We start from the raw sequence: 15,224 nt of genomic DNA, 5'->3' as shown, positions 1-15,224 counted from the left end.
ATCCCAGGAATACAAGGATGAATTAAGACTCAAAAATCAGTCGAAATAATTCACAATATTTACAGACTAATAAGGAATGTATGTATGATCATTTTCTGGATGCAAAAAAACAGTTGACAAAATCTGAATCCATTCCTGATAAAAACAAACTTTCTGCAGACTAGAAAGAGAAGGAAAACTGACAAACAGCTTCTATGAAAAAATCTACCGTTAACATCATATTTAATGGTAAAAGACTGGCATAGTTTGGCTGTGTCCCCACCCAAATTTCATTTTGAATTGTAGCTCCCGTAATTCCCACATGTCGTGGGATGGACCCAGTGGGAGATAATTGAATCATGGGGGTGGTTTCTCCCATACTATTCTCATGGTAGTGAATAAGTCTCACGAGATCTGATGATTTTATAAGGAATTTCCCCTTTCACTTGGCTCTCATTCTCTCTTGCCTGCCGCCATGTAAGATGTGCCTTTTGCCCTCTGCCATGATTGTGAGGCCTCCCCAGCCACATGGAACTTGAGTCCATTAAACCTCTTTTTCTTTATAAATTACCCAGTCTCAGGTATGTCTTTATCAGCAGCGTGAAAACAGACTAATACAAGCCTAAGATCAGAACAGATGAGTATTTCCCCTCACCACTTATATTAAAATTGTACTGGAGATAAAGTGCGACAAGGTAAGGGGGAAGGGGAAAAAGGTACACAGATTGGAAACAAGAAGTAAAACTGTCTCTATTTGCAGACGTCATATCTACGTAGAAAATCCCATGGAATCTACCAAAAAAAGAAACCAGAATTGATAGGTGAGTTCAGCATTGCGGCAGTATACAGAATCAATGCACAAAAATCCATCAGATTTGCCTAAACTAGCAATGAACAATTGGAAACTGAAATTTTAAACACAATACTATAACAATGCCATACAAATGGGAAATACTGAGGGATATATCTAACAAAAGATGTGCAAGACCTGTATGCTGAAAACTATAAAGCATTATTAAGAGAAATCAAATAAATTAATTAAATTTAATTAATTAAATGGAGAGCCATATTGTGCCCATGAATTAGAAGACCTAAGACTGTTAAACTGTAAATTCTTTCCAAATTGATTCTGATTCAATGCAATCTCTTGAAATCCCAGCAGAATTTTTTTTGTAGAAAACTGACAAACCGATTATAAAATTCATATGGAAATGCAAAAGACCTTGGATAACCAAAAGCAACTTTATAAGAGAACAAAGTTTGAGAAGTTACACTATCTAATTTTATTAAGGGTTATAAAATGATTTCATAAGTGATTAAGTGAACATGTAAATTATTAAAGCTTATATTACCAGAGACAGACTTAAAATCAATTATATTTTAATTATATGTTAAAATATACAGTTGTATAGAAAATTTATAGGAATTGGATCTTCAATTTGTATGCAGATCCTTCCCATGTCCCCTCCCAGACACTCATGTCAGTTCTGTTCCCAGAGCTGCTCACTATCAGGGGGTCACAAGGCCCCACCAATGGCTGCTGAGAAATCCACTTCCTGTGCAATGCTTTCAAGTGAACTTGTCAGGTTCAAGCTGTTCACAACGTTATTTTATTCTTAAAATAAAGAACAAAATCAACCTTCAGAGATACGTAGGGGATATTCATGCTGAATGATGAAAAAGGACCATTAAGTACCTTATTTGAAACCGCAGTACAACTTTAACTTCTGAACTCTCAGTGATTTTCACTGTTTACACTAGCTGATTCTAAAACTTATAATCTTTAGTAATCAAAACTGTATAGCATTGGCACAAAGGTAGACTAGATCAATGAAACAGAATAGACAGTCCAGAAATAGATCTACACATATATGGACGATTGATTTTCAACAAATGTGCAACATCGATTCAGTTGAGAAAGGATGGTTGTCTGAGTCCACTCAGGCTGCTATGATCAAATACCATAATCTGTACGCTTCTAAACAACATAAATGTATTTCTCACAGTTCTGGAGGCTGAGAAGTCCAGGATCAAGGTGGCAGCAGATTCGGTGTCTGGCCAGGGCTCTGCTTCCTCATAGACTCACAGTCTTCTCACTGCATCCTCCCAATGTGGAACGGACAAGGCAGGTCTCTGAGGCTCTTTTATAAGGGCACTAATGGCATTCATGAAGGCTCTGCCCTCATGACTTAATAAGATCCCCAAACACCCTACCTCCTAATACAATCACCTCGGGGATTAGGATCTCTACATACAAATTTGCAGAGGATACAAACTTTTAGACCATACCAATAGCCTGTCAACAAATGGTGCTGGAATAATTGAATATCTATATGCAAAAAATAAACCAAACTTTAATTCATACTTTACACTGTGTACAAATGGACCAAAATGGACTCAAAATGGACCACAGGCCTAAGTGTAAAACCTTAAACCATACAACTTCTCATCTCAGGCAAAGATGTCTTAGACACAATACCAAAAACACAATACATAAAGGAAAAACTTGATAAACTGAGCTTCATCAACATTGAGAACTTCTGTTTTTGAAAGATACTGTTAAAAAAATAAAAAGACAAGTTACAGGCTTTGCAAAATGGATATCTAATAAAGGACTTGCATCTAGAATATAAAAAGGACTGTCAAAACTCAATACTAAGGTAACAACTCCCCAAAATGAGCAAAAGATTTTACTAGATGTGTCACCAAATAAGATATCCAGATGGCAAAGCAGCACATAAAAGAGGCTCAGGATCATTGGTTAGGGAAATGCAAACTGAAACCATAGTGAGATCCCACTGCACACCTGTTGGAATATCTAAACTCAAAACGATTGACCATGGCAAGCATCCAGGATGACGCAGCACACCTGGAACTCTCATAGCTGCTGGCGGTAACAACGTAAAATGTTACAATCACTTTGGAAAACAGTCTGGCAGTTTCTTAAATAGTTAAACATGCACCTATCATATGACCTAGGCATTTGACAGCTGGGTATATACCCAGGAGAAATGAAATCATGTGTTCATACAAAGATTAAAACATGAACTCCATAGCACGTTTATGTGTTATAATCACAAACTGAAAAGAACCCAAATGTCCATCAGCAGATAAATGGATAAACCCACTGTGGTACATCCATGCGATGGAATACTACTTAGCAATCAAGAGGAATGAACCAATGAGACATGCAGCAACATGGATGAATCTCAAAATACTTACGTTGGGTAGGAAGCCAGATGACGGAAGAGTAAATGCTGAGTCCAATTTCAGAAATGCAAACTAGTCTTTAATGGCAGAAAGCGGATTGCCTTAGGACTGGGTCCTGAATATGGAGTAGGGGAAGCAGGCCCAGGAATAAGAGGTGTGAGGATATTTTTGGGGTGGTGGATATATTTGTTATCTTGATTGTGGCTATGATTTCATGGCTATATATGTATGTCAAAAATTTATCAAATTATATACTTTGTGTGTAGTTTTTTGTGTAAATTACATTTTTTTTTTTTTGAGACAGGGTCTCACTCTGTCACCCAGGCTGGAGTGCAGTGGTGCAATCTCAGCTCACTGCAAGCTCCACCTCCTGGGTTCAAGCGATTTTTGTGCTTCAGCCTCCTGAGTAGCTGGGATTACAGGCGTGTGCCACCACACTAATTTTTGTATTTTTATTAGAGGCAGGGTTTCGCCATGTTGGCCAGGCTAGTCTTAAAATCCTGGCCTCAAGTGATCTCCCTGCCTCAGCCTCCCAAAGTGCTGGGATTACAGGTGTGAGCCACCACCCCCAGCCCTTGTGTTTAAAAAAATTAAATCCAACAGTGAGGTCACTGCAGTTTTAAAGTAATTATCAACAGTAAAAACCAGGGGCCCCAACAATACCTCAGGATGTGACCCTGAAAGATGGCTGAAAAAGTGGGGGAAAAAAAAGCTACGAGTTTCATGCAGCCAGGTTGCCTAGTTCAAATGTGGATACTCAAAAAGACAGAAACTCACTTTGTGGGCTTCACCAACCTTCATCCCTAGCACCCCTCATCATACTGGTCAGCTATGAAAAATTAATCACTGGCCCAAATATTGTGATAGACACCTCACCAATGAAGATATATAGACACAAAGAAGCACATGAAAACATGCTCCACATCATGGGTCATCAGAGAAATGTGAACTAAAACAACAATGAGACATCACTACACACCTATTAACATGACCGAAATCCAGAACACCGACAACACCAAATGCTGGTGAAGATGTGGAGCCACTGGAATTCTCATTCATTGCTAGTGAGAATGCAAAATGGCACAGCCACTTTGGAAGACAGTTTGGCAACTTCTTACAAAACTAAACATACCTCTCACTGTGCAATGCAGCAATCACACTTCTTGGCATTTATCCAAAGAAGTTGAAAATTTATGTCCACATAAAAACCTGCACACAGATATGTATAGCAATGTTATTCATAATTACCAAAACCTAGATATGTATAGCAATGTAATTCATAATTACCAAAACCTAGAAACAACCAAGATACCCATCAGTAGGTGATTGGATAAATGAATGGCGGTACATCCAGACAATGGATGTATTCAGCACTGAAAAGAAATGTGCTATTGAGTCATGAAAAGACAAGACGGAAACTTAAAGGCATACTTACTAAGTGAAAAAAGCCAATTTGAAAAGGCTACTGTGTGATTTCAACTATCTGACTTTCTGGAAAAGGCAAAAGTATGAAGACATTTAAAAGATCAGTGGTTGCCAGGGGTCAGGAGGGAGACAGGAATGAACAGGTGGATGGAGCACAGAGGATTTTTTGGTCAGGGAAACTATTCTCTATGATACTCTAACAGTGGATAGAGTCCAAACCCACAGGCTGTATAACACCAAGAACAAACCCGCATGTAAACTGTGGACTCTGGGTGATAATGACGTGTCATTTTGGTTCATCATTTGTAACAAATGCACCACTCTGGTGGGGGATGGTGATAGTTGGGGAGGTTGTGCATGTGAGGGCATGGGGGGCATATGGAAATTTCTGTATCTTCCTCTCAATTTTGCTGTGAACCTAAAACTGCCCTAAAAAGTTAAGTCTTTGTAAAAACAAAAGCAGCATGAACACATATGGCACTATCACCACAGCTCTTAGGCTCCTTCTTTCAAAGGCTCCACCCTGGGGCCTTGGCACATGCCTCTGCCTGGAACATGTCCTTCTCCCTGGAACGTGTCCCTCTCCCAACTGTACCTTCGCACCCGCTTTGCGTGTTACTTCTCATGGATCTTGCAGAATTCAGCCCAAATGCAGCTCCCTCAGCTTTGATCGGATCCCCTCATTTTTACTCTTTCACAGCACACTATGATTTTCCCTGAAAGCACGTCCACTGTTTGTAATTATGGAGTTGTGACACTGCTCGTTTAATATCTAATTTCCCCAGTAGAACAGTTTTATGGAGGCCGGCAACCATGTTTGGCTGACATGATGCCCCCGGCATCTAGCACAGACCCTGGCACACAGCCGGAACCGAATAGATTCATGTTGAGAGAATTAATTAACTAATGGCTGAATGAGTAAGAGAGCAATGAGAAGCAGCTCTTAATGTGAGCAATGAACTCCTCTGACTTGCCAGAGATTTTTACACGTTATCAAGGAGCTGGGGAACCTCCGTCCAGAGCTTTTCCTTTTGCTTCCACCTCCAAGGGGGCCACTTGGTCGCAGAAGAGCCACTGTACAGCAGGGGAGGAGAGGGGCCCACAGAGATGTCATCTTCTGTGAAGATGCACCGACTAAGTGACTAGTGGGTGCTCAGGGACATTTGCCTCGAGCCCACTGCTGACATCAGGCAGACACGTTCTTGGCATCCCAGTGTCCCAATGTCCCAGTTGGAACTCAGAGTACATTCCAAAGAACGTGTAGCCTGTTCTCTGATGGAAATATTTAAAATTTGGGGGGCAGAAAGGACATCTCAGAGCCAACATGTCGTTAAAAATGTTGTTCCCTGGAAATTTTATAAAGTATTCAGACAAACTAATAATGTTTGGAAAATGTCACTCATCATTCTGGGGACAGGGTGGACTCACAAAAGCGAATGAGATTTTTTTAAAGTTCTCAGCAAATAATCCCCTTTTCTCCTTTACAAGAAGACAATCATAATATCTACCATGTAGAGAACACTTACTGTATCTCAGGCTCTGTACAAAGTATATACATACATACATACATACACACACACACACACACACATATATATGTGTGTGTATGCATAGTATTTAATCTTCCCCAAGTCCTGCAACATGGGTATGATTATCGCTGTTTTACACACAAAGAAACTGAGCCTCAGAATGATCATGTGACTTCTTCAGGGTCACTCAATCTATAAGAGGCAGACCTAGCATTTTCCCTCAGGTCTGTCTCACTTAACTCCAGCTGATCGCTCCACCAGCCTCTGTGGAATTTCGAGATTTCAGCAAAGCATCTGTCCCAGGCTCTCTGATCACCATGCTGTGGCTAACATCATGAGACGCTGTTCTTTAGATGACATCTCTTCGGTGAACTTACCCCCGGCTGAGACATTACATCCAAAGCTTTAGTCAGCAATTCTGGTTTCACCTGGAAGGAAAGCTCTGGGTTTCATCTGGAAACCAAGTCTGATAGGTTGGCAGGGCCTTCCCAAGGTCCTTGGTGTAGAGGAATTCTGAAAGTGTGCCTGGGCTTGGCAGGAAAGAGCATGGCAATCTACCAGCACTTTCTGCTAGAAGTTGGGGGTGGTAGGGTCACCAGGGGCAGTAGAATGACACATCATGGCCATCATAACAGAAGCTCTAAGACGTTAAACAAGCAACATGTCCCTAAGTGAACTGTCCAGTTCAATTTTTATTTATTTATTTTTCTTGAGATGGAGTCTCACTCTTGTTGCCCAGGCTGGAGTGCAGTGGTGCAATATTGGCTCACTGCAACCTCTGTCTCCCAGGTTCAAGTGATTCTCCTGCCTCAGCATCCTGAGTAGCTGGGATTACAGGTGCCAACCACCACACCTGGATAACTTTTTTGTATTTTTAGTAGAGACGGGGTTTCACCATGTTGGCCAGGCTGGTCTCGAACTCCTGACCTCAGGTGATCCGCCCGCCTCGGCCTCCCAAAGTGCTGGGATTACAGGTGCGAGCCACCGTGCCCAGGCCCGGCTCATTAAGTATTTTCCATAATGATTTTCAAGAAGACACTGAGAACATGTGAATGAAACCCACGCATGACACAACACTGGGAGACAGAAACAGTATTTCATCTGCCAAACAGGGTGACAACATAGGGTTAGGCAGCAATGCCCACCCCTGCATCATTTGAGTTTGCCACTGGTGCCACCAAAATTTGAAATTCCCCCAGAGAAGGTATTGTTTTATTCACCATATTGGGAGAGGGGGAGTACAGGAGACTTTACTCCATGGATCAGGGAGCTAAAATGGCGATTTTGTCAGTTATTAGGTATATCTATCTCATGATGTTTTAATAGGTTGTATTGTTATTTAGGTCTATTAAGGCCAACAGACCTAGAGATGGCTGCTATTAAGAGTTTGTTTTTCACAGGTCCCAAGAGAAGCAGAAGAACTGGAGCAGAGGGGGTGGAAACTGTGGACAGAGCCTCTACTGTTGTTTCCATGGGAAGGAATGGCAGAATGAACAGGCTCAGGACAGGCACGTGTGAATAATTTCAGCAGCTCTGGGGCACAGGGGCTGTCCCTAGTTGTCAAGCACTTGGCCTGGGGCAATTAGGAAAGCTGGAGAGTAGCCTGGAGTGTGAGAGCCAGACAGAGGAGGTGGTTGGGCTGTGAACTCTGGATCAATTGGTTTGTATTTAAAAAACTGCACCCTTGCCGGGTGCAGTGGCTCACACCTGTAATCCTAAAACTTTGGGAGGCCGAGGTGGGTGAATCACCTGAGGTTGGGAGTTCGAGACCAGCCTGACCAACATGGAGAAACCCTGTCTCTACCAAAAATACAAAATTAGCTGGACATGGTGGTGCATGCCTGTAATACCAGCTACTCGGGAGGCTGAGGCAGGAGAATCGCTTGAATCCGGGAAGCAGAGGTTGCAGTGAGCCGAAATCGCGCCACTGCACTCTAGCCTGGGCAACAAGAGCAAAATTCTATCTCAAAACAAAAACAAAAACAAAAATAAACCTGTACCCCTAAGAGAAAGACTCCTCCCAGTGAGAAGCGGGGGTGAGGGGGCAGGCAGGAGGTCAGGGGCACATGCGCGTGGGGTGAATGGATATTGACAGATCAAGCTGCAGAAGCTGGAATCATGGCTAATACACACTACGCATTCTGGGAGTGAGGAAATAACTTCAGGCTTGTTCTGACCCACCAGACCCACTGAGAGACAGACTTGGAGCAAGACCCCATCTGTCACCTGGTCTTCATAAACCCCACTCTGCAGTGGACCTTGGTCTTTCATGTTTAGCAGCAGTGGGTAATAACTCCTAGAAGGCCTGGGCTATTTCCATTTCACCAGTGCAGAGTCACCTTGGTAAAAGATCCCGGTTCCTTCTGGGGAAGGCTTAGGGCAAGATTCAAGGTATGTGCCACTTGAAACACTGCAAGATCCCTCCTCGAAGGGCTGGACGCCCCGTCAGTTTTAGTTCGCTCTGCTTTGAACATGGAAGTTGGCCTAAGCTTTTCCCCAGACTCTAGAAGCAACTTGCTTGTAGGACAGACACACTCGCTGCCTGTGCCTACCTCAGGGGTCACTCCTCCAATTCCTTTGCTCCTCCTTTCCCAGACCTCTGCATGTCAGAACACCCCGGCACTCAATGTTCAAACCCTTTCTCTCTCTCCGGTCTCTCCCTAAATGATATCAGCTGGTCCCGTGGCCTCAAATGCCATCTATATGCTGGGGATTCTGAAATTTCTCCTCCTCTGATCCCTTCCAAGATCCAGACCCATGCAACCAACTGCCCTGCTCCATATCCCCACCGGGACATCCGAGGAGCATCTCAAATTTGTGTGGCCAAAACTGCACAATTCATCCCATTACCTCCACCTCACATCCAACTTCCTACAAGCAAATCATACCCCCAGCCAACCAGTTGCTCCGGTTAAAAATAAATAAGGGAGAAAGTGTGTAAAAAGCTCCAGTGCTGCCCAATTAAATAGAATTAACTAAAAAGCCCATTATCTCATCCTGTAGAAGGCTCTCTGTGACCTGGTTCCACCTGCCTCACTGAGGGTTCTCTCTACTGATGGAATAGCTTCCACTTCCACTAGTGTATTCCCAACATGCTTCCTCCTTTAGGTCCTGCATCATTTAGTTCAGGAGTCCCCAACCACTGGGCCATGGACTGGTACTGGTCGGTGGCCTGATAGGAACCAGGCCTCACAGCAGGAGGTGAGTGGCAGGCAAGTAAGCGAAGCTTCATTTGTATTTACAACCGCTCCCTATTGCTCACATTACCTCCTGAGCTCCACCTCCTGTCAGATCAGCGGTGCCATTAGATTCTCATAGGAGTGTGAACCCTACTGTGAACAGTGCATGTGAGGGATCTGGGTTGCATGCTCCTTATGATAATCTAATGCCTGATGATCTGTCACTGTCTCCCACTGCCCCCAGATGGGACCATCTAGTTGCAGGAAAACAAGCTCAGGGCTCCCACTGTTTCTACATGATGATAAGTTGTATACTTATTTCATTATATATTACAATGTAATAATAATAAAGTGCACAATAAGTGTGATGTGCTGGAATCATTCCAAAAACATCCCCCTTCCTCCCACCACCCACTTGTGGAAAAATCGTCTTTCATGAGACTGGTCCCTGGTGCCAAAAAGACTGGGGACTACTGATTTAGTTCATTTCCTTCTCAAGTGATATGGTTTGGATCTGTGTTCCCCCCTAAATCTCCTGTCGAATTGTAATCCCCAGTATTGGAGGTGGGGCCTGGTGGGAGGGGACTGGACCATGGGGGCGGCTTCTCAGGGTTTAGCACCATCCCTCAGTGCTGTTCTCCTGAAGGAGGTCTCCTGAGATTTCACAGTTTAAAAGTATGTGGCACCCCCACTTGTTCCCCCTCCCGCTTCCATCATAATTCTAACTTTCCTGAGGCCTACCCAGAAACCAAGCAGATGCCAGAATCATGCTTCCTGTATAGCCTGTGGAACTGTGAACCAATCACACCTCTCTTCTTTATCAATTGCCCAGTCTCGAGCATTTCTTTATAGCAACGCGAGAATGGACTAACACATCAAGTCTCACCACCTTGCAAAGCCCTCCCTGACCAACCTCGCTAAAACAGCCCTGAACACGATCTCACAGCCCCCAGACGCAACTGACTGCCCTATCCCATTCATCATCTTCGCATCCCTCATCAGAACCTGACATCATCTTATTTCATCATTTCTTTCCATGTTTATGACTCCTTCTCTGGAATGTAAAGGTTCTTAAGGGCAGGGATTGAAGGGGTCTGCTATAACTAGAACAACCTGTGACATGAGGGATGTGACAGGCACCTGGAGAACAACTACTATTACTTAGGTTGCAAGGAGCTAGAGGTGTGCATGTTTACCAAAAATTTCATCCGAATTGTTCCCATTTGGGGGTAAACGGCTCTGAGGCTTTTTCCCTCCCAAGCTGTTTAGAGCTCTTAAATTCATCTTACAGCACTTAAAAATATCCTACCTAAGCAAGCCAAAGACAGAGAAGATGTCAGGCAGCTGGCATTATTGGACTGTAGGTTTTTATTAAAACAAACATTTCTCATAGCTCTAAGCAAAGCATTAGGATTCATCAAGCGGACTCACATCTTTTCTCTGCACAGAGAGGGCTGAAAAGGGAGAGAAAGCACCTTATGCATGTCTAGATTTGGTAAAGCCAAGGATTTCAGCAAATGAGTCATTGAGGCTATACACGTTTGCAAATTGTAAGGCACTGGCGGGCAGAGAGCACAGATAAAGGACTTCTGGGGTTCCCCATCCTGTCCAGCAACCTCCCAGCTCACGCCTTAGCTTCTACCAAGAAGGGTGAACACAGCATCCCTGCTATCTTCACTCAGACCCCAGAAGACACAGGAAACTGCACAGCTCCACTCCCACCATAACTTATTAGGAGATAGGTCACATTTTATCAACTTGCCATCGCACCTCCTATAGATTATACTTCGGTAAACACAATCTGTATAAATTCCTTTGTACTTTGTGCACTTTAAATGCCACGATTGTGAATCACACAAGCATTGCCCAATTTGTTGAAAGCATTTTTACTGGAACCTCAAAGGCCCACCATGTGGGGAGAAATTATTTTTTAATACCCACTGGGCAGGACACGCCGGTGCCCCCAAGGCCGCAGTAGCCATTGGGGTTCTTGCTCAGGTACTGCTGGTGGTAGTCTTCCGCATAGTAGAAAGTCTGTCCCTCCCGGATGTCGGTAGTGATGGGGCCGAAGCCGTGCTCTGAAAGAACCTGTGGGGACACAGAAAGGCGCCATCAGCTCCCATGCTAGAGAGACAGCACCTGCGAGGGGTGGCACTGAGGGGCCAGGGCTGCAGTGAGCAGACGCGTGGCTTGGGATGTGCAGTGGGTCCCCTTTAGGCCGGGCTCTCCGCATCCCAAGTGGAGTGACGCTGGGCAGGGACTTACCTTGCTGTGCCTCAGCTGACTGGGAACTGAAATCAGGTTTATATCAGATTTTTAAATCAGTAACTTACACTCTACCCCCACACCCCTGCCGTCCCAAGTGCATGTTGGGGGCCCTGGTTTGGACGCTGTGGGTCTGTTTGAAACTGGCCCCAAAGCTCTCCCAGGGGAAACAGCAGGTAAGCATGGCTCCCTGGCTGTCCCCGAGGGTAAATGGATGTCCCTGAGAGGGCTCAACAGGGCCACAGTGGGAGGGAATGAAACGGGTGGACAGGGTAGGGATGGGGCAGGGATGGACAGAATGGCTGCAGCTCTACCTGGCACTATCCCATCTGCCCACCAGCTCAGGAACAGGACCCCAGCCCACTCCCAGGATAGACAGAGTGTCCCCTCACTCGCTGTGGCTCTGGGGAGAAGGACCCTGCTGGCACGTCCTGGTGAGCAGGTGGTCGCTTGGGGTCTGTACTCTGAACTCCAGGCCAGGGAGCCTGGGGAGTCAGGGCAGGGCAGGATGTGGCCTGTGGCTCATCACCACCCTCTGCGTTCTAGTTTACGTCCCGGTGACATCTGCTGCCAGGGAAAGACACGTATCAACACAAGCTGGGAAAGGAGAGAGGGGCTATTTGGGGCAGGAGACAGACTAAGAAATAGACATTGCTCCCCGTGGATTTCAGCCTGCTTCTTCTCCCCTTCGGATTTCAGCTGTGCCCTAATTCTTTCCTGTTGCAGGCTGCTTGAAGCATGTGAGCACACGGCCACAGAGGCTCAACCCACTCTCACTGCCTCCATTCAGTACAGAGCTGCAAAGCAGAGCCAGCACCCATGTTTTCACGAGGGGACCAACCACACTCTGACTGTCCACTGGTCCATGTGAGATGAAGTCTTCAAGTCTGCCAAGCACAGTGCATCCAATATTAATATTCAGCATGATTCACTGCTTCAGGTTTTTCTTGAGCAATGTCACTTATTTCCTGCATCTCTGTTTCGCCGTCTGAGCCAGCAGAAGGCCGATCGAGGATCTTGAGGCCCAGCAGGTCCGGAACGACAAGGGGCAGGGTCCCCGCCAAGACGGGTGGGTTAGACCAGCCAGCTCAGAGGCAGCCAGTTTTCTTGCAGGGGTTAGGAATGAGAATGAGGAGCCACTCTAATGTCAGTTTTGACAATTTTTTGTAAACTAGCAATTATTGAGGGTCTACCATATGCCATGATCTGTGCAAAGACTTCACACATGTTAATTTTAGCCTCACAACAGCCACGGGAAGGAAGTCCTATTATTATCACCCATATTTAAAAGTGTGTATCAGATACTGTGCCTTGGTCCCTGACATTCTCAGCTCACCCTCGTACCGCACAGGCGGAAAGCTCGCAGACTGCATTCCCCAGATTCTGCTGCCAGCAAGGCCCTGCTTCAGATTCCACCAATCAGAGAAACTCACACGAAATTTGGCAGGCTACGTAAAAGGAGAAGCTATTCTTTGCAGGGCGCAGCTGTGAGGATGAGCGCAGGACTCTGCAGGAAGCAGACCCAAGACTCTGCCAGCTCCTCCTGGCCCTCTCCACAGAGTCCGTGGAATGCCATCAGCAATGACTTTTGGCAATTTCAGTAATTTCTTGGTATCCTGAAATCTTGGGGTGCTTTTCCCTGACCTTCACGCGAACAGCCCTGCTAACGATTCTGTAAACACAGAATTCCTTCTGTAGAATCCATCCAGCTTCACGGAATGGAAGTTTTCTGTTTCCACGACTGGGCCCCAGCTCACACAGCATTTGGCTCCAGACTGTTTTCAGGGAACAGAACCTCTCTAAGAATGAGCATGTGGGGTTGGCTAAGTAACAGGGGTAGATTTAGAGTTAGCAATGACCTCCTTGGAAATGGAGTATGTGCCTGCCGTGTGACTTGAACCATCGCTAGCATTTGCCTGTGAAGAGGCTGCCCACTGAAGGAAGGCTTTGGGATGCCAGGTGGCTGTGGAAATGGAATATTCTGTGACAACAATAAGGACGACGTCTGTGGGGGGTGCCATCTGCTCCAGGCAGCACCAGAGAGTTTGGAGAAGAGAAAAAGGCAAGGTGAGGGCCTGACATTCCTGGTCCAAGGCAAGTTCGGAGAACTGAGGGATGTAAAATAATCTGTCATCTCTTGCAGCTGTATCCAAAGAGCAAATAAAAAATCGGATCCCAAGGGCTCCGGGTTCACAACGCCAGTGGGATTCACAGGCTTACTTGGCCCAGAGCCCGGGTGTGCTCTTGCCCACAGGTGTGATCGTCCTCAGAGGACCTACCCACTCCGCGGCTGACACCGCCTGCTGAGAGGGGCCTCGCTCCCGGCCCTGAGCTGCCTGTGCCTGCCTACTGGAGGCGTCCGTGTTCTATGGCCACACCTGTGCAGACCTCCCAGCCTGCCTGTGTCTGAGATCCAGCCTCTTCCCTGTCCTCCTAGGCACAAGGATGGCCTTCCAGGCACAGCTGCTGTCTCCAGAAGATTCTCTGAGCACAGCGTGGGAGGAAGTGGGTCCACGCAGGGAGGCCAGCGCCACTGCCCACCTCCCCTCCTCCTCCTCCCTTCGCAGCCACCTGCAGGCCCAGGGACCCCCTTGGGGAGCCCGGAAGGGAGGTTTGCCGGTGGGCCTCGGCAGTACCAGCCTCAGCCACAAGATGGCAGACACTTCACTAAGAAAAACCTCCAAGGCGAGCAGGGAAACCGCAGCCCACCCACGCCTCTGCACCGCCCTGGGCCTGGGCCCTCATGGACGGGTCCTGTCGGGTGGCGGATAGAGGTGGCGGCCACCGGCCTGCGATGAGCGTGGCGTCAATCTGCAGGCTTCGGTTGTCCTTCCCAGCACTCCCCCCCATCCCATAACCCGCCGCCAAAACTGAGGGAAAGGACAAAATAGAGACTAGGTGCGAAAGAAGGGGAAAGGGACCACGGAAGGTCACATCTAGTGTCTTCCTGGTCCCCTTTCGTCCGCTGCCTCACTTGCAAGTCACTCCCCTCGGACAACTCCATCCATGCATTCTGCGAGGTCTCCCTCCGCCACTGTTCAGATTCACGTCTTGTTTTCAGTGGGCTTCGCAGCCGCCCTGCTCCTTCGCTGTCCCCCGGGGTGGGCCCCGCCGTGTGCGGCACAAGTGACAGCATTAAGTTAATCATGACATCTCCCTCCAGGGCCCTGCAGGCTTGGCGATCTTCAAAGAGTGCACTGCCCTGACTGTTCACCAGGGAGCCTGGGAGATCTGGGCCTGCCCCAGCACCTCCCCTAACCCAGGAGGGGGCCTCTCCCTGGCCCCGAATCAGAACACCCCAGGCCTTTCTCTCCGATCCAACCCACCCCGGGCCCTTCTCCCCGTCCAGTTTAGCTCCGCCGCAGACCCTTCTCCCTGATCCCACTCCACCCTGGCCCCTTCTCCCTGTCCCTCTCCACCCCAGGCCCTTCTCCCGAATCCCACTCTATCCCGAGTCCTTCTCCCCATCCCACTCCACCCCAGGCCCTTCTCCCCGATCCTATTCCATCCCGAGTCCTTCTTCCCGTCCCACTCCACCCCGGGCCTTCTCCCCATTCCTGCTCCACCCCAGGCCCTTCTCCCCGATCCTATTCCAGTCCGGGTCCTTCTCTCCATCCCACTCCACCCCGGGCCTTCT

The 15,224-nt window shown here is 46.9% G+C and overlaps 1 protein-coding gene across 7 annotated transcripts in view; it reads right to left on the bottom strand.

The window, feature by feature from the left end:
• Positions 1-15,224, bottom strand: part of MSRA (methionine sulfoxide reductase A) — a 424,140-nt gene that overhangs the window by 37,884 nt on the left and 371,032 nt on the right. For 2 of the 7 annotated variants that reach the window (XR_010112903.1, XM_034965627.3), the window contains exon 6: positions 11,264-11,410. Coding sequence is in view for 4 of the 7 variants with exons in the window: in XM_034965627.3 (XP_034821518.1) it covers positions 11,264-11,410 (147 nt within the window). In the remaining 3 variants the exon portion in view is untranslated. Of the gene's footprint in view, positions 1-1,342; positions 3,305-4,321; positions 4,399-10,670; positions 11,411-15,224 lie in introns of those variants that run through there. The other 5 variants (XM_034965628.3, XM_057302966.2, XR_004672805.3 and 2 more) reach the window with 4 other exon arrangements.

Source organism: Pan paniscus, chromosome 7 (genome assembly GCF_029289425.2).
Source record: "Pan paniscus chromosome 7, NHGRI_mPanPan1-v2.0_pri, whole genome shotgun sequence".
Classification (NCBI taxonomy): Eukaryota; Metazoa; Chordata; class Mammalia; order Primates; family Hominidae; genus Pan; species Pan paniscus.
The sequence above is the reverse complement of the archived record's forward strand: the minus strand, read 5'-3'. Positions and strand labels throughout refer to the sequence as shown.